Consider the following 21865-nt stretch of genomic DNA (forward strand, 5'->3'; position numbering starts at 1 on the left):
CAGAAGAATAACAATTCCAATGGTGAGCTTTGCTGTTACAGAATTAACAATTGAATAATACAGAGACAACCTTCACACAGTGTGCCCCAACAATAGTTTGGATATAAAGAACTTTATATACTATATACCTTAAAGCATATAGGTTCCTGTGTTTGCAAGCTTAGTCTCCATGGGTAGATCTGATCATTGAGAGGTAATAGGAAAGTGAGAGCTAATCAACGGATTTATCCACAAGTGGGTTCATAACTTGATAGCATTATTGGAAGGTGGTGGGATGCAAGAGGTAGGAGCAGGTTGGAGGATGTAGGTCACTGGGGCTATGGCCTGAAAGACTTATCATATCCTTGATCCACCCCAGGCCTTTTCTGCTTGAGCACGTTGATGATACAAGCAGCTCTCCACCATGCTCTTCTGATGCCAGGCTGATCTGGTTTACCATAGGCCTATAACAATGGAACCAGTTTACTAGGTAAAAAAATCTTTCATCTTTGATTTTCCCTTTGTTTCTATTTCTGTTTCTAGAAAGGGTCTCCATAAAGCCCCAGCCTGCCTTTAGCCTCCTATGCAAATAGGATAACTTAGGACTCCCGATTCTCCTGCTTCCAGCACTCAGGAGGAATGTGTCACCAGATTGGCTTAATCCTTCCTTGTGACTACCAGGTATTTGTCTAAGCAATAGGAAACTAACAGGAAGGGGCTCTTCCTCTAGAGGTCAAGGCCTAATTACTGTTATAGGGACCCCCATCTAGCTGTAGTATTCACAAATTCTACTCTTTCTTTTGTTAATTAAATTCTATTCTTTTAATACAGTTAGGATCCCCGAGAGTGGGTAGGAAAGGCTGTCACTAAGGCAGGAGGCAGGGTAGGATCAAATGTTAAAGCTAGCTTAGAATATGGAAAGGAACTCTAGAGTCCTCAAGGTAAGAAGCTTTAACATGCAATGCCAACACTAAGCTGGACTTTTCTTTCTTGGGATAGTGTCTCGATATATAACCCAAGATGGCCTTGAACTCAAGATACAACTCCCTCAACCCCCAGAAGTGTTTATAGGATTTGACAAGAACACTGGGCTCAAGATGGAACTTTTCCTCCTTTTGTTGAACCCAGGGCCTTCCATCTCCAGTATTAAAGCTGGAATTCTTGAAGGGTGTAAAATGGTCCTAGGTCTAGGTTTGCAGAAAGCAAATGCTGGCAGTAGAGTGGGGAAAATCTGAAAATTCCAACTTAAGAGGCAGGAGCAGGAGGAACAGGAGTTCAAGGCCTCTCTGTGCTACACAGCAAGTTCAAGGCAGGCCTGAACCACATGGAACTTTGTTTCAAAGAAAAACAAATAGCCAGATAAGCTGCTGAGTACCTGTAATCTCAGCACTCCACAGGTACAAGCAGGAGTGTTAGGATGTTAAGGTCATCTTTAGCTGCATAGTGAATTTGAGGCCAGCCTAAGATATTGAGTTAGTGTCTCGTTTGTTTTGTTTTTGTGAGAGAAAGTTTCTCTGTATAGCTCTGGCTGTCCTGAAATTCACTCTGTAGACCAAGCTGGTCTGAAACTCAGAAATCTACCAGTCTCTGCCCAAGTGCTGGGATTAAAGGGTCTCACTATGTAGCTCTTGCATGGAACTCATTGTATAGATCAGACTGGCCTCAAAGTCTTAGAGTTCGTTAAGACCATGTCTTAAGAAATCAAAACAAAACAACACCCCTCCCACCCTGCTCTAAAAACAAGTATATACACTTTCATATGTTTTGCAGTCCTTAAGTCCAATCATATATGAGCTTGTGATTTAAAAATTATATTTGGAACTGGAAAGATAGCTCACTGGAGAGATAGCTCAGTGGTTGAGAGCACTGGCTGCTCTTCCAGAGGACCCAGGTTCAATTGCTATCATCTCCAGTTTTGGAGGGATCCTAGAGAATCCTACACCCTCTTCTGGCCTCCGCAGACACCAAACATGCAAATGCTGCACAGATATACATGCAGGAAAAACACCAGTACACATAAAATTAACAGTTTTTAAAAATGTAAGTATGTAAATACACACATACACACTATAAATCAGTCTCACAATGAAGAAACTAAAAAAAAAAAAATGTAAATAGTGCTGAGTATAGTAACCCAAACCTGTAATCTCAGCATGTGGAGCATGGATCCAAGAGGATCAGTTCCAAGTTACCCTTGGCTACCTAGCAAGTTTGAGACCAGCCTGGGATACATGATGCTTGTCTCAAACAAACAAGTAACAAAGGCCACCTGAGCAGAGGACTGCACAGTATCAGGGCCTTGACAGAATGAAGACTGGGGAGTCATAGGTTCTCTGTAGCTGACGCCATGTCTAGCTCCACTTTGGCTAAATGGGATCCTCTGTCCCCTGCCATTTGTTCAGGGTAGCCCCCTGACCAGGTCCTTCTCCACAGGCCGTGGTCTCAGAGGATTTTATTCTTAGACTGTCAAGAGCTGTGAGCCACCATACATGGTTATAGGTAGGTTAGTATTTACAAGCCATGTTCAGACCTGTCCATGATCTATGTGATCCCACTTCCAAAGTCCAACCTTGCTCCAATCTGGAGCTGGCAGAAGACACCTACTGATTAAGGGTGACAATCTCCCTGGGCTGGTACCATCACACACACCCCCAACATACTCAGATACACCTTGTGCCTATCTAATGAGGTTGGTGATTCTGAGTATCCTAATAAAGTCTTTGGGGCCTCCACCCTCACAGACATGAATGTGCCAAGTTACCTTCTGTTCCGTCTTGACTCTGGCATTGTAGAAGGAGATGGAATCAGGACCCTCAGGCAGGACAGTCTGCTGCAGCTGGCTGTACCTGTCCTGGTCATCTTCTCCCTGGGAGAGGCCCAACCCAGCATAGTATCTCAGCCTGGCATTGTCAGGATAAACCCTGGCAGGGCCTATGCTTAGTATCAGGGCAGTTCCTTGCTGGGCTTCCAAATGCACCCAGAGCATCTGTAGCACCCATGACTGCCAGTGTCCTTCCAGATTCCTCTATAAGGGCCACCTGGGCACTGCAGAAAATTGACAGTAATAAAATGGATTCCTCTGTTTCTGACTTGCTGTCTTCTCTGTCTCTACTTCTCTCTATTGCCGGGCAGTGGTAGCATAAGCCTTTAATCCCAGCACTTGGGAGACAGAAGCAGATGGATTTCTGAGTTTGAGACCAGCTGGTCTCCAGAGTAAGTTCCATGACAGCCAGGGCTACACAGAGAAACCTTCTCTCAAAAAACCAATATATATGGGTGCTGTGTCTACATTAAAATTTGTGGGACTACAGTTAATAGACAGCTGTGAGCCACCATGTGGGTGTGGAGAATCGAACTCTATGGGTGTGGAGAATCAAACTCAAGGCCTCTGGAGAAGCATCTAGTGCTCTTAACCACTGATCCATCTCTTTGGCCCTTACATATCCCTCTTTAAGATTTGTGCTGGTTGGGAGCCGGGTGGTGGTGGCGGCGGCGCACGCCTTTAATCCCAGCACTTGGGAAGCAGAGGCAGGTTGATTTCTCAGTTCGAGGCCAGCCTGGTCTCCAGAGTGAGTTCCAGGACAGCCAGAGCTACACAGAGAAACCCTGTCAAGAAACCAAATAAATAAATAAATAAATAAATAAATAAATAAAGATTTGTGCTGGTTGGGTTTTTTGGGTTTTTTTTTTGTTGTTGTTGTTGTTGTTGTTGTTTTGTTTTGTTTTCTACTTGACACAAACCTAGACATGTCTTGGAAGAAAGACCCTCAGTTAAAGAATTCCCTCCATCAGGCTGGTCTATAGGCACTCTATAGGGCACTTTTAAAAAAAGATTTATTTATTTATTATATGTAAGTACACTGTAGCTGTCTTCAGACACACCAGAAGAAGACATCAGATCTCATTATGGATGGTTGTGAGCCACCATGTGGTTGCTGGGATTTGAACTCAGGACCTTCAGAAGAGCAGTCAGTGGTCTTAACCTCTGAGCCATATCTCCAGCCTCAGGCATTTTCTTGATTAATGATTGATGTAGCACAACCCCCATGGTGGGCAATGCCACCCCTGGGTAGGAGGGTCCTGGGTTTTATAAGAAAACAGACTGAAGAGGCTAGAGAGATGGCTCACTGGATAGGAGTACTAGCTGGTCTTCAGAGGACCCAGGTTCAACCCTCACCACTCAAAAAATGTCTTATGATTGTATATGACTCTAATTCCAAATGGGAATCCACACTTTCTTCTGAACTCTGAGCACCAGGCACACAGGTAGTGAAAAATGCATACAGATAAAATATTCATCTATCTATCTATCTATCTATCTATCTATCTATCTATCTATCTATCTATCTATCTATCTATTTTTGGTTTTTCTCTGTATAGTCCTGGTGATTCTAGAACTCATTCTTTAGACCATACTGACCTTGAACTCAGAGATCTGCCTGCCGAGTGCTGGAATTAAAGGCCTGTGCCACCATCATCTGACTTAGAAAAAAAGTTGGGGGGAAAGAAACCATGGGCAGCAAAGGAGCAAGCATTCCTCCACGGTCTCTGCCTCAGTCTCTGTCTCTAGGTTCCTGCTCTCACTTCCCTTCATGATGTAGCTTAAAGCTTGTAAGCTGAAATGAACCCTCTTGGCCCCACCCCCCACAACCTTGCTTTGGAAACCTGAGGTAAGATTTTTAAAAAGATTTCTATGTGTTTATGTCGTTGCGACTGTGTGCTGTATGTGTGCTGTTGCCCACAAAGGCCAGAAGAGGGCATTGGAAGTGGAACTAGAATTACAAATAGTTGTGAGCTGCCTGACATGGGTGCTGAGAACCAAACTCAGGTCTTCACAACAAGCAGCAAGTCCTCCTGACGGCCAGGCCACCTCTCTAGCTCTGTTTCTCACATTTCAATAATGGAGGAACTTATGCCTGCCTCCCTACCTGGGCACTGGCAGCACTAGACATGAATCCAGGGAAGGGGCAGAACCACCCACACCCTCATCCCTGTGTGCCACTCACCAGACATACAATCCTGTTGATAGGCACCATGCCTGGCCGGATGCTGCTGCCTAGCTTCAGTGCTACCTGAACATCCTCTGGGATGACAAAAGACTCATTGTACCAGATGTCAAATTCTGCAAGAGTCAGAGAGACAGCATGTGAGGGGTAAGGGAGGCTCCGGGGAGGCAGGCAAAGGCTCTTCCTTACAGGCTCGTCTCCACTTTCCGCTCCAGGGGCTTCTCTAGTCTCACCACTCTCTCCAGCCATCATAGGCCTGGGAAGCACATACCTGAAGCCTCTGACCAATCCCTGGCTCTGCAGCATGCAGCTCAGAGAGCACTTCCAGAACTGACCCTTGGCCTTGACCTCAGGCCTCTCTTGACCTCAAAGGGCCTGCCAACTTTCCCAACTGGAATACCCATGAGCAGGCGATGGCGACACTGATCCACCAGGCGCTGGCAATACTGGATCTCGGCCCGAAGGTCTCGAAGTTCCTGGTACTCATTTCGATACTGCTTCTTCAGGTCTTTGAGCTTCAGGATCAACAGAAATTCTTCCTCATCGATGATCATCAGGCCTTTGTTCTCATACTCTCCTGCAGGGTGATGGAAGCAGTCAGGGAGTGAGGCATTAGTCAGGGTAGGGCGAAGACTGAGTTCCAAAATGACGACAGTGCTGGCAGATCCCATGTGGCAGAGGCCTGGAAGCATGTGGGCAAAGCATGAGAAGGCAAATCCACAGGTAGGGCAGGGGCTCAGTGGGGTCTGCTGGTATTTTAGAACAAATAGGGGTGCTGGGCAGAGAGAGACTATCATGTTTATCTTGATCTTGTCCTGTCAGCCAAAGATAGTCACCATTTAAAGAGGTCTTTCTTTCTTTTTCTTTCTTTTTTTCGTTCTCTCTCTCTCTCTCTCTCTCTCTCTCTCTTTCTTTCTTTCTTTCTTTTTTTGAGACAGGGTTTCTCTGTGTAGCCCTGACTGTCCTGGAACTCACTCTGTAGACCAGGCTAGCCTCGGATTCAGAAAGTTTTTTTTTTTCTTTTGAGTCAAATAAGTAGATCCTCAGGGATGGATGATTAAGAGGCCAAAATGGAAACTAGACATTGATTTTCTAGGGTTCAGAAACAACTTTAGGGACAGCCTGAAGCTGGCAGCAGCAGCCAAATCTTGGTGTTTGTAGAGAACATACATGCACACTCCAAGTTTTGGGCCATGAACGCTTGCATTCCAAACTTCTAACATGACCCAGACCCCTGTCCTGACCTCTCTATCCAGGCTGGGCTCATGGACGCTGAAGGTCACCTAGTGGGTTAGACTGATGGACAAGGCTTTGAAGGCTTTGAACTTGGGGTGTTACACACCTCTAATCCTAGCACTAAGGAGGCAGAGGCAAACAGATCTCTGAGTTCAAGGCCAGCCGGGTCTACATTGTGAGTTTCAGGCCAGCCGGGGCTACACAGAGAAATTCTGTTTCAATAACAAAACAAAACTTTCTTTGTATTCCTGTGGTATACCCTGCCACTTTTAAATTTCTATCAATGTTACCCACCTTTACAACCAACTGCCTAGCTTTCTCTACTGAGCATCCAGTGGGGGGCGAGTAGTGGGTTTCCTTTAGGCCAAGGACCAGTTTCACATGGACATATACACATATCTGGAGCAAGGTTCAGCAGTAAGAGCGACATTGACAAAGGCTAGCTGGCAGGAAGGACTCCTAGAGCCTAGTGAAATGACATAGGTCTGTACCCTACAGCCCTCTATTCCCCACCCACCCAATCTTGGTCCTTTAGTGTCCCAGCTGTCACACTTACAGCATGGTGACTCTGAGTCCCTGCATTGCCCTGGCCATCTTCCCTTCACATCTACCTTGCTTCTCCCGTAGTGACTTCTGGAAATTCAGTGCATCTTTGGTCACATCAATCTCCTGCTTGATGGCGTTGATACGCTGGGTTGTCTCACTGGCCCTTTTCTTCCGTTCATTTAAGATGGATTTGTTTTCTTTGAAGATGCGGTTGATCTCACTACCTCGTTCATTCTTAAACTCTTCAAAGGCCACAGGCTTAGAGGGTGGGGTGCTGGGTCTGGGGACAGAGGGAGAAGTCAAAGGGAAAAGAAGTGGAACAGCTGCCTTGGAGACACGAGGTTCTTCACCTTTCTAGGCTGTGACCTGCAAGGGTAGGAGGTGTAGGCCCTGGCACTATTGATGTCAGATTATTTAACTTAGCCTGTAGGAATCAATCCCTCATCTTTGTTCCACTGCGGAGACTGAGGAAAGAAACTGAAAACAAAATCACTATAACCTATCAGCAAACAGAATTTGTTGAATCTCTTGAGGTTTCTTTGATATGCATTTTAAATGGGCGAAGCCAAACAGAATACATGATTTTTTTCTCACAGGGGTGTTTTTTCATGGTATTAAAATTTCCCTGAGAGGGCCTCGAGGTCTGGCTTTGTGGATAAGAGCACATATTCTGCAAGTATGAATACCTAGGTTCATATCCCCGTGTTATATAGCAATTCCATCCGAGAAGAAGAAACCAAGCTTTCTTAGACACTATTACATAAATGTTAAGTTACCATGGCAACTCATAAAAATTGGGAGCTTACTTATAATATTAGAGGCTCGTTCATTATCATCATGGTGGGAGCATGGTGACCAGCATGGGCACATAGTGCTGAAGAAAGCTGAGAGCTCCACCCAGATTCATGGGCAGAGTGGGAATCTGGGCCTAGTGGGCTTTTGAATCCTCAAAGCCCATCCCCAGTGGCATTTCCTCCAACAAAGGTCTTCTAATCCTATCAAAGAGTTGCACTCTTGGTGACTAAGCAGTTAAACATATGAGTCCATGGGAACCATTCGTATTCAAACTAGCACAGAAGCCCATGAGACTCAAATAGTTAAATAACTCCTAAGTCTTAGGAAGTTCCTAAAACTAACAAGATTTACCAAGTTCTTTTCACAAGGTTATAGAAGCAGTAAACTGCTGGGAGAGGAGGAGATTCTGATTTATCCAGTTGCCTATAAGTCACACAGAGTTCCAGGGGTATAGCCTTTATGAGTAATCACCAAGGCTAGGTAGGCTTTTTGGTGATGAAACTGCCTTTAAGGTACCCATGTTCCTGTAACTCCAACACAGTTTGCTAACTTGGACTCTGGAGGCATTGTTAATGTGTTCTGTCACTGGTTTCTTATCTAGAGTAAGTAAACTTTGGTTCAAATCTCCTTAGGAAAAGTCTCATATAATACCCCAGAACCCACATAAGAATCCACAAATCGTGTCTATACTTCCAGCACTAAGGGACAGAGACAGGCAGATCTGAATGATTGCCGATCACCCAGCTTAGCTAAAACAGCAAGCTTCAAGATTGTTGAAAGACTGTATCTCCATATATCTGTCAGAGAGTAAGAAGAGTCACTAGGTGTGCTGCTCAGGACTTAGCATGCACATATACAAGGGATATATAGAACTTCACATATAACTGAGATCCCCAGTTAATGTGATATAACCTCTGGCACAGAGGGATGTGGGCTACTGTGGACAACTTATTTGAAATGCATTTTGAAAAGGACAACACAAGATGGAACAAATGTAACAGCCTGCCTACAGAGACGAAAGGGCTCGAAGTGTATAGGCATTCACTGTGCAACTCTTAACTTTTCCTAATGTTCTGAAATGTACACAGGCTCAGAAGAAGTTCTTCATGTATGTACTGTACACCAAAGGGGCAGATATAACAATTCATCTGATGCCTTTTATCTAATAACAACTAGCAAAGTGTTTCCTTTTTTGTTCCTTTGTTTGTCTGTTTCTCAAGGCATGTTTCTCTGGGTAGTCTTGGCAGTTATGCAAAGTGTTTTCTAAAAATATGTTTTTATTAATGGTGTGATGAACATATTTTTACATACCCCACTTCTATTTCCTTAGCCTGGGTTCCTAAAATTTTGAGTCTCTCCCTCTCCCTCCCTCCCTCTCCCTTTCCCTCCCTCCCTCTCCTCCTTCCTCCCTCTCCCTCCTTCCCTCTCTCTTCCCTCTCCCTCTCCCTCTCTTCTTCTTCCTCCCTCCCTCCCTCCCTCTCTCCCTCCCTCCCCCCCTCCCTCCAATACATGCCAGGCTAGCTGTGCTGACATCTTCCAGGGATTCTTCCATTTATGCTGCCCACCTTACTGTAGGAATATTGGGAATATCAGGTACTAGTGCTAGATATCTGACTTTTACATGGGTTCTGGACATTCCATGTCAGGTCATCACAGCTGCCTACCTCCCCAGCCCCAGTTGTTTTTTGTTTTTCTTCAGCCAAAGTCTCATATATTACAGGCTGCTGTCTGTCTTTATAGCCAAGGATCACCTTAAATCCTTAATCTTCCAGCTTCTGCCTCCCAAGTGTTAAGATTATAGGTTTATATAAGATTATATTCTTATGCCATGCTTCTACAATGCATTACTTATGCAAAAGACACCTCACTTTATTATTATTATTATTATTATTATTATTATTATTATTATTATTTTAGATTTGGTTTTTTTTTTTTTTTTTTTGAGACAGGGTTTCTCTGTATAGCCTTGGCTGTCCTGGAACTCACTCTGTAGACCAGGCTGGCCTCAAACTCAGAAATCTGCCTGCCTCTGCCTCCTACCTCACTATTTTTTTCTTTTCTTTTTTTTTTTTTTGTGGGTTTTTTTTTTTTCAAGACAGGGTTTCTCTGTATAGCCCTGGCTATCCTGGAACTCACTCTGTAGACCAGGCTGGCCTCGAACTCAGAAATCCACCTGCCTCTGCCTCCCAAGTGCTGGGATTAAAGATGTGTGCCACCACTGCCCAGCACCTACCTCGCTTTAAATAACTAATATGTGGTAATTCTAAAATGATGTGTGTATATGTGTGCACATACATGTACACGTGCACCCCACAGCATGTGTATAAAGGTCAAAGGACAACTTGTGAGAGGTAGTTCTCTCCTTCAACTATTGTGTGTACTGGGTATTACACTCAGGTCATCAGAACTGGCAAATTCCTTTACTACCTGAGCTATTTTCTCAGCCCCTAAAATGATTCTTGTTTGACTGTGTATCTTGGCAGACTGAGGTTGGGGCATTTTGCATACAAATATGTTGTCATATTTTTTCCTTTTGGATTTTCTTTTTTTTCTTTTCTTTTTTTTTTTTTTTTTTTTTTTTTTGTTTTTGGTTTTTTTGGATTTGGTTTTTTCGAGACATGGTTTCTCTGTAATAGCCCTGGCTGTCCTGGAACTCACTCTGTAGACCAGGCTGGCCTCGAACTCAGAAATCCACCTGCCTCTGCCTCCCAGAGTGCTGGGATTACAGGCATGCGCCACCACCGCCCAGCTCCTTTTGGATTTTTTGTTTCCTGTTTTTCTTCTGCTCTGAGCATCCTTTACCTACCATGTAAGGACCACACCCTGATTTAGATTGACCTGATCTAGTGGAAGACTTGTCTTTAGATGAGTACCTGGGTGCACGCGATTCTTCCCTTGGAGAGTCTGAGGGAAGGGGCTCAATGCTGGATGTTTCCCTCTCTCGTGCAAGCACATCTTTGAGATCCCCATCTTTGGAAGATGGGATCAGCTGGGTCTTGGAGAGGGAAGCCATATCAAAGTCCTTGCCACTCACAGGGCTACTGGCACCTTCCTTTCTTGCTGAGGAGCTGAAAAACATCAGGGAAATACCAAGGCCCAGGCATTAGCAGTGAGAAACTGCCATCCTTGGCTATAGTGTGAGACTCCTTCTCAGGCTCCCCCAGAATTACCTAAAAGGTGAGTTTAGAATTTCTATATCTTGAGTGCTACATGCAGGTGAAGAGTCAGAGGTATCACAGAAGTACAGCGGGCACAGCAGTGCCCTAGTGCTGGCATGGCTGGCCTAGCACTTCCTACAACCCTACTACTCAACAGGGACAGAACACTGGAAGTAACTCAGTAAGATGGAAACGCTGGGGGTGCTATGAGGATGAGTCGGAACACTTGGGGCATGGCCCCAGAGGTTTCCCACGGGTTTCCCACTGCTGCATCAGTGATAGTGCAGCAGTGGGCACTGGTAGCTGAGGTACCGTGGGAGAATAGGGAGCCATGCTGTACCCTCTGTCTACCAAGGAGCCAGGAGATGGAGCAGACAGCTCTCACCTGTACTGATCTTTCAGTGTCTTCTTGGTCTTAGGTTTCTTCCCAGGTTTGACAGAAAAAGGAGCAACCCCAAGTCCAAAGCTTTGTCCATCGGGCTCACCCACTAGGTGACCTTCAACATCCATAAGCCCTGCCTGGATGGAGAGGTCAGGACAGGGGGCATTGGTTATATTAGAGGTTTGAGCCTCTCAGGAATGCAAGTGTTCGTGGTGCAGACCTTGGGGTAAGCATGTTATACACACACACACCAAGATTTGGCTACTTCTAACACCTTCATGCTGTCCTTAGTAGAGCTATCTCTGAACTCTAGAAAATCAATGTCTACTTTCCATATTGGCTTCCTAATAATCCATCCTCCTGGGCTGAAATCATAGGCTTATGTTACCATATCCATCTCCCTGTGGATCTTAAGACCTATTTCCACCCTAATTCCAAGTATTGGCCATCTATAGTATTAGCCATATGTGCAGTTTATAGACATCGTTTTAAATGCAATAGTGGTATACTATATTCTTTCAGAGTATGGATGGATGTGGATGTGGAGACCTTCACCTAACCTTGAATGCTATTCTTCAGGAACAGTCTGTTGCTAGGTCTCTCACTGGCCTGGAACTCCCAAACTTTGCTAGAGCTTGCATTACAAGGATGCACCACCATGCCCAGCTTTATATGGTTCTGGGAACTGAACTGAGGGCCTTCATGTTTGTGCAGCAACTGCGTTACTGACTGAGCTCTCTCCAGCCCCGAAATGGTTTAGTTTACTCTTGCCTAGAGCGCTCCATTTTTTTGGTTTTTTTTTTTTTTTTTGTTTTTTTTTTTGGTTTTTTTGGATTTGGTTTTTTCGAGACAGGGTTTCTCTGTATAGCTCCGGCTGTCCTGGACCTCACTCTGTAGACCAGTCTGCCCTCGAGCTCAGAAATCCGCCTGCCTCTGCCTCCCAGAGTGCTGGGATTACAGGCGTGTGCCACTACCACCCGGCTTCTGGTGTTATCTTGATCTGGGAACTTGCATGACACTTGCAGTTTCTGCCAAAGCCTCCCCAAAGATGGAAAGTCTGAAGTGAGTGATCTTAACAAGAAGCAATTGTGCTTACCTTCTGGACAGCAGAAATGGCTGCAAAGTCGTTTTTGTCTATCAGAGTATACTTCCTGCGCAAGGCAGACTCTACTTCCTGCTCCTGTTGGCTTGGGAGAAAGAATGAAATAACACTTTGTAATGGGGATATGCTGAGTCCACTGGACTGGGACTCAAATACTAGATTAAAAGTTGGTTAGGTAAAGCCCTGATGATGGGACCCACAGCCTCACCATAAGCCAAAGGACAATTTAAAAAAGGCCCATCCCTTTTCACAGTGTACACACCCTACATCTTCCAGTCCCCGAACCTACAGAGCACCTTCCATGCCAACAGCATCAGCTCTAAGCTGACATTTAACAATGCCTGTAAACCTGCCTGGGGACTGTGATGTCACCTAGATTCTAATAGTCCCTTTGGAACCCAATGACCAGTCTGGTGCCAACTAGCATTGGCTGCTCAGACAATGGGTTGATCTGTGCTCAGACTTAGAAGTACTCCTTGAAGCAGCAAGTGCAGAGGGCGCCTGAGGCCTGGCTCTCACACAGAGTCTGTCCATTAACGAACTCAACAAACATCCAAGAGGGACCTGCACACACCCTAAGCCCTCAGATCAGGTTCCTTAGATAGCAGAGAATGTCCTCCACACACACACACACACACACACACACACACACACACACACACACACACACACACCTCTCACACAGATAAAGGTTTTCTTAAAGGCGATTGCCCATGCCATTAAAAAAAAAATGGAGCTGGGCGGTGGTGCACGCCTTTAATCCCAGCACTTACAGGCGTGTGCCACCACCACCCGGCTTCTGGTGTCATATTGATCTGGGAACTTGCATGACACTTGCAGTTTCTGCCAAAGCCTCCCCAAAGAAGGAAAGTCTGAAGTGAGTGATCTTAATCCCAGCACTTGGGAGACAGAGGCAAGCGGATTTCTGAGTTCGAGGCCAGGCTGTTCTACAGAGTGAGATAGATCCAGGACAGCCAGGGCTTTACAGAGAAACCCTGTCTCGAAAAACCAAAATAAATAAATAAATAAATAAATAAATAAATAAATAAATAAATAAATAAATAAATAAAATGGCGTGTGCAAAAGAGGAGAAACTTACCTCAGAACCACCCTGAACTGGTTGAATACCTCCTGAATCTGCCTTAGGTTGATTATCTGACAGAAGAGAGCAAAGCAGAGTTTAAACAAAGATACCAAGGACTGAGGCTGTGTCTAAGAAGTCGGGAGCCCTTGGCTGACTCTGAGCCATATCATTTGATAACATGTGCAGGAGCCTCTCAGCAGGCACTGGGGAAATGGCTCAGCAGTTAAGAGCATATATTTCTCTTGGTTCCCTCACCCACATCAGAAAGTTGACAACTGTCTTTAGCTCCAGTTCCAGGGGATAATACCCTCTTTCAGTTTCCATAGGTACCCTATGAAAAGTATAAAGCCACACTCAGATATGTGTATGTGTGTGTATATTTTTAAAGATGTATTTATTTTTATGTGTATGTATGCTTTGCCTGCATGTATGTATATGCCTGGTGCCCTCAAAGACCAGAAGAGGACAACAGATGCCCTGGGACTGAGACAGGTTGCCATGAGCTGCGCACTGGTGCTACAGGAACTGGACCTGGGTCTTCAGCAAGAACATCAAGTACTCTTAACTGCTGAGCTATTTCTTCAGTCCCCATTTTTTGTTTATGAGAAAAGGTTTAACTGTGTAGTCCAGACTAGCCTTGAACTCACCTGCCCCAGCCTCCCAAATGCTATTCCGGAATACAGGCATGTGCTACCATCACCAACAAAAAATACTTTTAGAGTGGAAATCTCTAAGGATTGTGCTACTTTTTTAAAAAATTTTATTTATTTATTATATGTGAGTACACTGTAGCTGTCTTCAAACACCTGAAGAGAGCATCAGATCTCATTACAGATTGTTGTGAGCCACCATGTGGGTGCTGGGATTTGAACTCAGGACCTTCAGAAGAGCAGTCAGTACTCTTAACTGCTAAGCCATCTCTTCAGCCGGCTACTTTTTCAAATACATTAATGGCTAACACTGTCAACAGATCTAAACACCATGGAGACAGACCTCTCTGGGCATGTCTAGACTGAGTCAACTGGTGAGGATGCACCATCAATGTATGCAGTTTTATTCCCTGTACTAGGTTCAGACTGAATAAAAAGAAAGTAGGCTGGAGAGATGGCTCAACGGTTAAGAGCACTTGGCTGGTATTCCACAGGAACGCAGGTTCAATTCCCAGCACCCATATGGCAGCTCAGATACTCTCACACACAGACATATATACAGGCAAAATAGCAATGTAAATCACATTTAATTGGAAGGAAGGAAGGAAGGAAGGAAGGAAGGAAGGAAGGAAGGAAGGAAGGAAGGAAGGAAGAAGGAAATAAACCCTAGCACTCCTGCTCCCTTGGCTTCCTGACTGTGTACACAGGCTGACCAGCCTCAAGCCTCTGCCACTCTGCCTTCTCTGTCATGATGGGCTACATAATCTGTGATGGGCTACAGCATCTGTGAATCACAACAAACCATTCCTTTCAATCTGCTTTTGTCAGATATATTGTCATTGTCACAGCAATGAGGAAAATTGGTACAAATAGTTCCTAAGGAAAAGACTATATTAAACTGAAGGAAAGGCCATCCAGAGACTGTCCCACCTAGGGATCCATCTCACATGTAGACACCAATACCAGACACTATTGCTGATGTCAAGAAATGCTTGCTGCAGGATATAATCTGTCTAATATATCTGTCTCCTGAGAGGCTCTGCCAGAGCCTGACCAATACAGATGTTACAGCCAACCATCAAACTGAGCATGGGAACCCCAATGGAGGAGTTAGGGGAAGGACTGAAGGAGCTGAAGGTGTCTGCAGCCCCATAGTAAGAACAACAATATCAGCTGGGCAGTGTGGCACATGCCTTTAATCCTAGCCCTTGGGAGGCAGAGGCAGGTGGATTTCTGAGTTCAAGGCCAGCCTGGTCTACAGAGTGAGTTCCAGGACAGCCAGGGCTACACAGAGAACCCCTTTCTTGAAAAAACAAAAAACAAAAAACAAAACAAAACAAAAAAAGGAAAAAGAACAATATCAACTAACTGGACCCTCAGAGCTCCCAGGGACTAAACCACCAACCAGAGAGTACACATGGAGGGACTCATGGCTCCAGCTGCATATGCAGCAAAGGATGGCCTTATCTGGCATCAATGGGAAGGAAGGCCCTTGGTCCTGTTGAGGCTCAATGACCCAGTGTAGGGGGGATGCTAGAGAGGTGAGGCAGGAGTAGGTGGGTGGGTGCACTCTCATAGAAGCATGGAGGACAGGGTGTGATGGGGGGTTTGTGGAGGGGAAACCAGGAAGGGGGACAACATTTGAAATGTAAACAAAATAACCAATAAAAAAAGATAAAATTACTTAACTAGCTTTCTTATACTCCCAGAAGGTTAAGATGGACCCATTATTGAACCTTTTTGTTTGGGCACAGACACACACACACACCACACACATGTGGATAGTAGCCCATGTAGTTCCCTGGTGAGAGGTTTAATGGCTGCACTGTAATGAGATTCATTCCCCTCTCCAGCTTTTCCTGTGTGCCTGCTGCTTTCTTCTTTTACACTCCAACAGTGGACTCTGGGAGGCAGGATCTTCTTTAAGGGCCATGAACCTGACTACTATCCTTTATTAGCTAGCTTCATCCCACCAGGCACAGCCAAGCTTATCTAAGGGGAAACTTAGCTTGAGCCTACTTTCCTTCCCTGCCACTAGGGGAACATTCAGCCCAGGTCACTCAGCCAGGAGCTACATGGGATTCCACCAGAGCAGCTTTGCTTCAAGGTCTGTTCCCATGCACCTGAGATGCATATACCTTTGGTATATACACTGTGTGTAGCTCACTCTAGGGTTTGTAACCCTAAACGTGGACCCTAAGGCCATGGTGGGCTGAAGGCATTTGACTAGGATCTACCCCACTTCTCATCTATTGCATCCACTCCACATCACAGTACTCAGCAAGGGAAGTCCAAGAGAGTCGAGCCTGGCGGTCGCACAGCAGGGCTCCTTACGTCAATCTCGTCCAGTGTCCCCTCCAGGTACCTCCGTACTTGGGAGTTGATCTCCGCAATCTGGATTTCATCCATGGGGTCATAATTCACGAGGGTGCGGTTGGACTTGAAGGATGAAGAACATAAGCAGTAAGAACCTGGGCCCAGGCAGGACCATCAGGGTCATCCCGACAGCCAGAGTGTGGAGCTGGGGACAGTATCTGACTGCTGTACTGGCTGTTTGCTCGACAGTCTGGTCCTGGTGGGGAAGGCCTGAAAAGCAGGCCAGGTGTCTCAGCAAACCATCAGGTAGGCAGATGCTTTCCTTTGCCTTCAGGACCATCAGAGTCATGACCACAAGCCCACCGAGGCCACTGGAGGACTCCACCTGCCGCAGAATGTCTACTGCTGATCCTTCCCTACTATCTACCCCACACTACTGCCCCTGGCCTTAACCCACCATGCTGTTTGCCCCTAGTCTCTGTCCCCAGCGACTTTCCCTCTCCCATATCCAATCCCTTACCAGACTATCATGGATGGCCAGTTCCTGCTTAAGCAATGCCAGTTCCTTCTCCAAATTCTTCACCATTCTCTGCCAGGGAAAACATAACAAGTAGGGAAGAAAGTCATCAGAAAAATTACTTGTTTCCTCCATAGCAAATGTCCAATTTTTTTTCATTTTCTTTTCTTTTTCCAATCTTTTTTTTCTGAGACAGGGTTTCTCTATGTAGCCTTTAGCTATCCTGGAACTCACTCAGACCAGACTGGTCTCAAACTTACAGAGGTCCACCTGCCTCTGTCTCCAGAGTGATGGAATAAAGGCATGTGCCACCACGCCAGCCAAATGCTCAATTTCTTAAATTAGACCCAGATATCTTGGTTATTCCTGCCAATACATAAAGTATATTCTTGGTTTCTAGGCCGTCCATCCTAGTTGGTGGGTGATCCTTCTCCAACTAGAGTGAGCTTATGGTCTAAGATGGCTTCTTTCAGCAAACATGACTGTACACAGGTTTTATGCTGTCTTCAAACCCAACTCCCAGGAGCTCCTGGAGAGCTCCCTAGTCCCCTGGGATAAGGCCCTTCCTAGGACATGACATATGTGTGGAGGTCAAAGGACAAGTTGCAGGACTCAATTCTCCCCATCCCACACTGTTCCACTGCGCTTGCTAAAAATATCACGTGTGTGTGTGTGTGTGTGTGTGTGTGTGTGTGTGTGTGTGTTTAATTTTTAAGACATGGTCTCATGTAGCCCATGCTGGCTCCAGAGCCATCATGTGGCCTAGAATGACCCTGAACTCCTGATCTTTTAGGCTCTCATTCTGAGTGCTGGGATGACAGTCATATGCTGGACTCTTGTGGCTGGATCTTAAATGCCCACTGAAGGTTATGTGGTAAAGACTTGATCCCTGAGTTAGTCACTTTTGCTGCTGTAACAAAATATTAGGCAGGCAGATCTCAGTGAGCTGGAAGCCAGCCTGGGCTGCATAATGTTTTCCAGGACAGCCAAGGCTACATAGTGAGACTCTGTCTCAAAAAAACAAAAACAAAAACAAAAAAAGCCCTAAGCAAATCTGAACAAATTGCTTTGGGTCCAAAATGAGGCTTAACAAGATGGAAGGGTGAGGATGCCAAAACAAAGCTATTTCCCTCATGGTGGCCAGAAAGCAGAGAGATTGAGGAATGGTCCAAGCACAAGCTATACCCTCCAAATGCACACCACAGTTATCTGCTTCCTCCAACCGGGTCCAGCACCTCCTAACAGTCCATTTTTATAAGTGGACATTCTTTGGACTGGGGCATGACTTAGACACAGAGCATGCCTAGCATGTGTGAGCCTTGCCTTAAGACCACAGAAAAAGAAAAGTCAAGTGTGGTAATGTATGCGTGTAATTCTAACACTTGGTAGATGGAGGCAGGAAGTTCAATAGCCCAGGATGGTCTTGGCTACATAGCATAGAAGCCAGCCTGGGGTATCCTGCAACTGTCACAAAAGTTTTAAAACAGAGGAAGAGGAGAGAAGGAGGAGAGAAGGAAGAAGAAAACTGTCTGGCAGAGAACACCTCATTGATTCAAGTACTAAGAAATGAAAGGTTTTTAAAAGATTTATTTATTATGTATACAGTGTTCTACCTGCATGCATGCCTGCATGTCAAAAGAGGACACCAGATCTCATTACAGATGGTTGTGAGCCACCATGTAGTTGCTGGGAATTGAACTCAGGACCTCTGGAAGAGCCTCTGAGCTATCTCTCCAATCCAGAAGTGATAAATTTGGAGCAACAAAATTTGCTAAATGTTGTCAGGCAGTGGTGCCTGCCTTTGATCACAGCACTAAGGTATATCTCTGAGTTCAAGGTCAGCCTAGTGTACACAGAGCTACAGCCAGGCCTCACAGAGCAATCCTGTCTGGAAAAAAACAAAAAGAGTATTTGCCAAATCACTTACATTTGATATTTAAGAATATTTTGTAACAGAGGCACAAGGAAATTTTCAGAGACCTCTCACCATGAACAGGCTTTTCATTGTCAGAAAATGACAACTGGAAGGAGCTGCTGCCAAAGCTGGTGACCACAGCAGTGTCTAATCACAGGTCCACGGGCTTCTCACACCACAGCCTGCTATAGTCTAGCCTCATTCAGTCAGATCATCTGGGTACAGAGGCTTACCTGTTACCCTGTGAGTGCACAGCAAGGCAGATGCACCTCTAGCATCAGAGTGGCTCTGTGGCAATGTAGACACAAAGCCTGAGGCATGTGATCAGAATCCAAATCTAGGCTGAGCCTTTTAGGAAACCCCAAGTAGGCCTCCTTCTAGTATGGACTGTCTTTGGGGCTATTCTCAGCCACCTCACCCTCCCCACTCTCAAGAAATACATTATGAAACCCTGTCTTGGGAAAAAAAATACATTATGCCCCAGATACAGAAAGTCTGGCTGAGATGCTGGCAACTGCTGCTGGATGGCTCTGCTCAGTGTATCTATCACAGGGGACATAGGTGGTCCAATTAGAAGGTGAGTTGGGTAGTGGACCCTCTTGGGAAAACCAGCCTCCAACTTACCCTGAGAACAAGGGAACTTTTTTCCTAATGCTTGACAGGTTTAGCAGCCTCTCCTACTGCTGGGAGCAGCTGCCTGGGAACAGGGTTGCAGAAGCAGGCCCCACAATTCAGGGTCTTGAAAACATCTCCTGTACCCACACATATAATGCACACATCTGCCTGCACACACAAGCATGCATGTGCACACAAACACATGTTGTACATACATATAATGCACACACACACACACACACACACACACACACACACACACACGCACATGGGGGGGGGGGGGAGAAGGAGCAAGTCACTGAACAAGGGTGGTCCAACCCAGAAAGAGAAAATGCAGCAACTGTGAACTCAAAAACACAAATCCTCACTGAACTGCAATGGCACAAGTCTACAATGCTAGCACACTGGGAACGATGCAGGAGAAACAGGAAATGGAGGCCAGATTGGACTATATAATGAGACCATGTCACAAAATGGAAGGCACAAAATGGAGAGGAACCAGAAGGAAGGAAGGAAGGAAGGAAGGAAGGAAGGAAGGAAGGAAGGAAGGAAAGGAGGAAGGAAGGAAAGAAGGAAAGGAGGAAGGAAGGAAGGAAAGGAAGGAAAGGAGGAAGGAAAGAAATACTCAGGCTCTACCACTAACAGAATCAGGAGCTCAGAATAGACAGGGGTTCAGCTGGCCACGTGCTTCTAACCCTCACTGAGTTTAAGAACCAGAACTCAAGCTCTACATTTCTGCTAAGCCATGTTCAGTCCCTTGATGGCATCAGCCTTCAGGGTTTAGAATCTAGAAATGTTTAACCCTTCTGCCAGGAACACAAGGACAGACACATGCCTATCTCCAGTGACCATGATTTCATAAGCATTGTTGGTTGCTTTTTAAAAAATGATTTATCTTTATTTTACACATATATGTTTGTGCATGTGTGCATGTGTGTGTGCACACACACCATGTTTGTGCCTTGTTTCCAGGGAGGCCAGAGAGCACATTGGATTCCTTGTTACAGAATTGTAACTTGAGTTACAGACTTGAGCTGCCACCTGGATGCTGGGGATGGCCTCCGCTGGGTCTTCTGTAAGAGCAGTAAATGCTTCCAACCACTGGGTTACCTCTCTAGCCAGTGGGCTGATTGCTTCTAACCCTGGGTCATCTCTCTACCCAGTGGGCTGATTTTTGAGACTGGCTCATGGAGCCTAGGCTGTCTTTGAACTCATGATCTTCCTGAAAACTGACTCCTACAAGTTGTCCTTAGACCTCCACTCATGTGCCCACACATGCAGGCACATATAGACACACACGAAATAAATGTGTTCTATCGTGACAGGCAGACAACTCTGAGAGACAATGCTGATTCAGCTCTGAAGAAAGCTCCTGGGGAATCCTGGGATACCCAAGTCCCTGGACCCCCCTGTGAGCTGGGTGGTAGATTGTCTCCTCTCGTGTTTATGGCAGTTTAGTGGGGTCTCCAAGGACTTTTAAAGATATTGGCTTATCACAGAAAGGAAAAGAATCAACCCAGGACTCCAAGCAAAACTTCAGTGAAAGCAGGAAGGAAACCACACAAGTCTGGCTTCCCTCATGACCTCCAGCAGATACTCACACGTGGCAACAAACATGCAGGGAGCAAACCCACAGACAGCATTCCCATCAGCCCTTAGTACCTCGGCATCATACTTCTCGTTGATGGCAGGTTCGGTGGTGACCAGCTTCATCCTGCTGGCAAACCTCAATGAAGACAGCTGAAGACAGATGAGACACATGTCAGGTGGCTCAGCACTCACATGAGGCCCGGAAGACCAGCCTTCTCATAGGGCAAGTCCTCTTCAAACTCTTCCAGTTGCCTTAACTAGTATTATTAGTTCATGTCTTCAAGGGGACAGTGATCAAAAGGGCATTTGTGGGGTCTGAAGATTAAGTGAGTGATACAGTCACTGATTAGCAAGTGGAGGTCCTCATGAGTTTTGCTTAGCAAAACTCAGTATGGAGTCCAGGCTGGTCCAAACCTTAACTAAAATATAAAATTAAAAAGGGTACATCAGGCATGATGGCACATGCACTTATGAAGTGGTGACAACAGGATCAGGAGTTTAAGATCATCCTCAGCTACATATCAAGCTGGAGGCTAGCCTTGGTTACATTAGACTCAGTATCAAAAATACATAAATAGGGCTGGAGAGAAGGCTCAGCAGTTAAGAGCATACTGCTTTTCTGAAAGACCCAAGTTCAGTTCCCAGGACCTGGATCAGGTGGCTCACAATGGCCTGTCACTCTAAGTTTAGTGGGATCTAATACCCTCTCTGGCCTCTATGGTCACCTGCAGTCACAAGCACACACACATATTCACAAACACCCATACATGTAAACAAACAAAACTAAATCTTGATAAACAAACAAGACCTTAGCAGTGGTTTTCAGTAGGGCAGGGAATGGAACAGTAGGAGCAGGAAGTGGACAGAGGCCCATGTTGTAGCCAGGTCCTTAGCTAGTGCACTGCCCAGACACTAGTCCGTCTCCTCTCTCCCCCTCTCCCTCCCTTCGTTCCCCTATCTCTTCCTCCTCCTCT

At 45.6% G+C, this 21865-nt stretch overlaps 2 protein-coding genes across 3 annotated transcripts in view; one reads left to right on the top strand and one right to left on the bottom strand.

Annotated features, from left to right (window-relative positions):
- LOC127688473 (translation initiation factor IF-2-like) overlaps positions 1 to 21865 on the top strand; it is a 50106-nt gene that overhangs the window by 9218 nt on the left and 19023 nt on the right. The window contains exon 3 of one of the 2 annotated variants that reach the window (XR_007978707.1): positions 13743 to 15527. The exons of the other annotated variant lie outside the window; for it this stretch is intronic. The gene's annotated coding sequence lies outside the window, so the exon portion shown is untranslated. Of the gene's footprint in view, positions 1 to 13742; positions 15528 to 21865 lie in introns of those variants that run through there. 2 annotated transcript variants of the gene reach the window in all.
- The window catches only part of Kif9 (kinesin family member 9), a 50527-nt gene continuing 28685 nt past the window's right edge, over positions 24 to 21865 (bottom strand). The window contains exons 10-21 of the mRNA XM_052187125.1: positions 20964 to 21041; positions 16775 to 16843; positions 16273 to 16377; positions 13304 to 13359; positions 12199 to 12289; positions 11106 to 11239; positions 10436 to 10630; positions 6833 to 7047; positions 5386 to 5562; positions 4986 to 5101; positions 2741 to 2845; positions 24 to 443 (exon numbers count right to left, since the gene is read on the bottom strand). Coding sequence (XP_052043085.1) covers positions 318 to 443; positions 2741 to 2845; positions 4986 to 5101; positions 5386 to 5562; positions 6833 to 7047; positions 10436 to 10630; positions 11106 to 11239; positions 12199 to 12289; positions 13304 to 13359; positions 16273 to 16377; positions 16775 to 16843; positions 20964 to 21041 — 1467 coding nt within the window. The 3' untranslated portion in view covers positions 24 to 317. The remainder of the gene's footprint in view (positions 444 to 2740; positions 2846 to 4985; positions 5102 to 5385; positions 5563 to 6832; positions 7048 to 10435; positions 10631 to 11105; positions 11240 to 12198; positions 12290 to 13303; positions 13360 to 16272; positions 16378 to 16774; positions 16844 to 20963; positions 21042 to 21865) is intronic.

The sequence above is a fragment of the Apodemus sylvaticus genome, chromosome 7 (genome assembly GCF_947179515.1).
Source record: "Apodemus sylvaticus chromosome 7, mApoSyl1.1, whole genome shotgun sequence".
Classification (NCBI taxonomy): Eukaryota; Metazoa; Chordata; class Mammalia; order Rodentia; family Muridae; genus Apodemus; species Apodemus sylvaticus.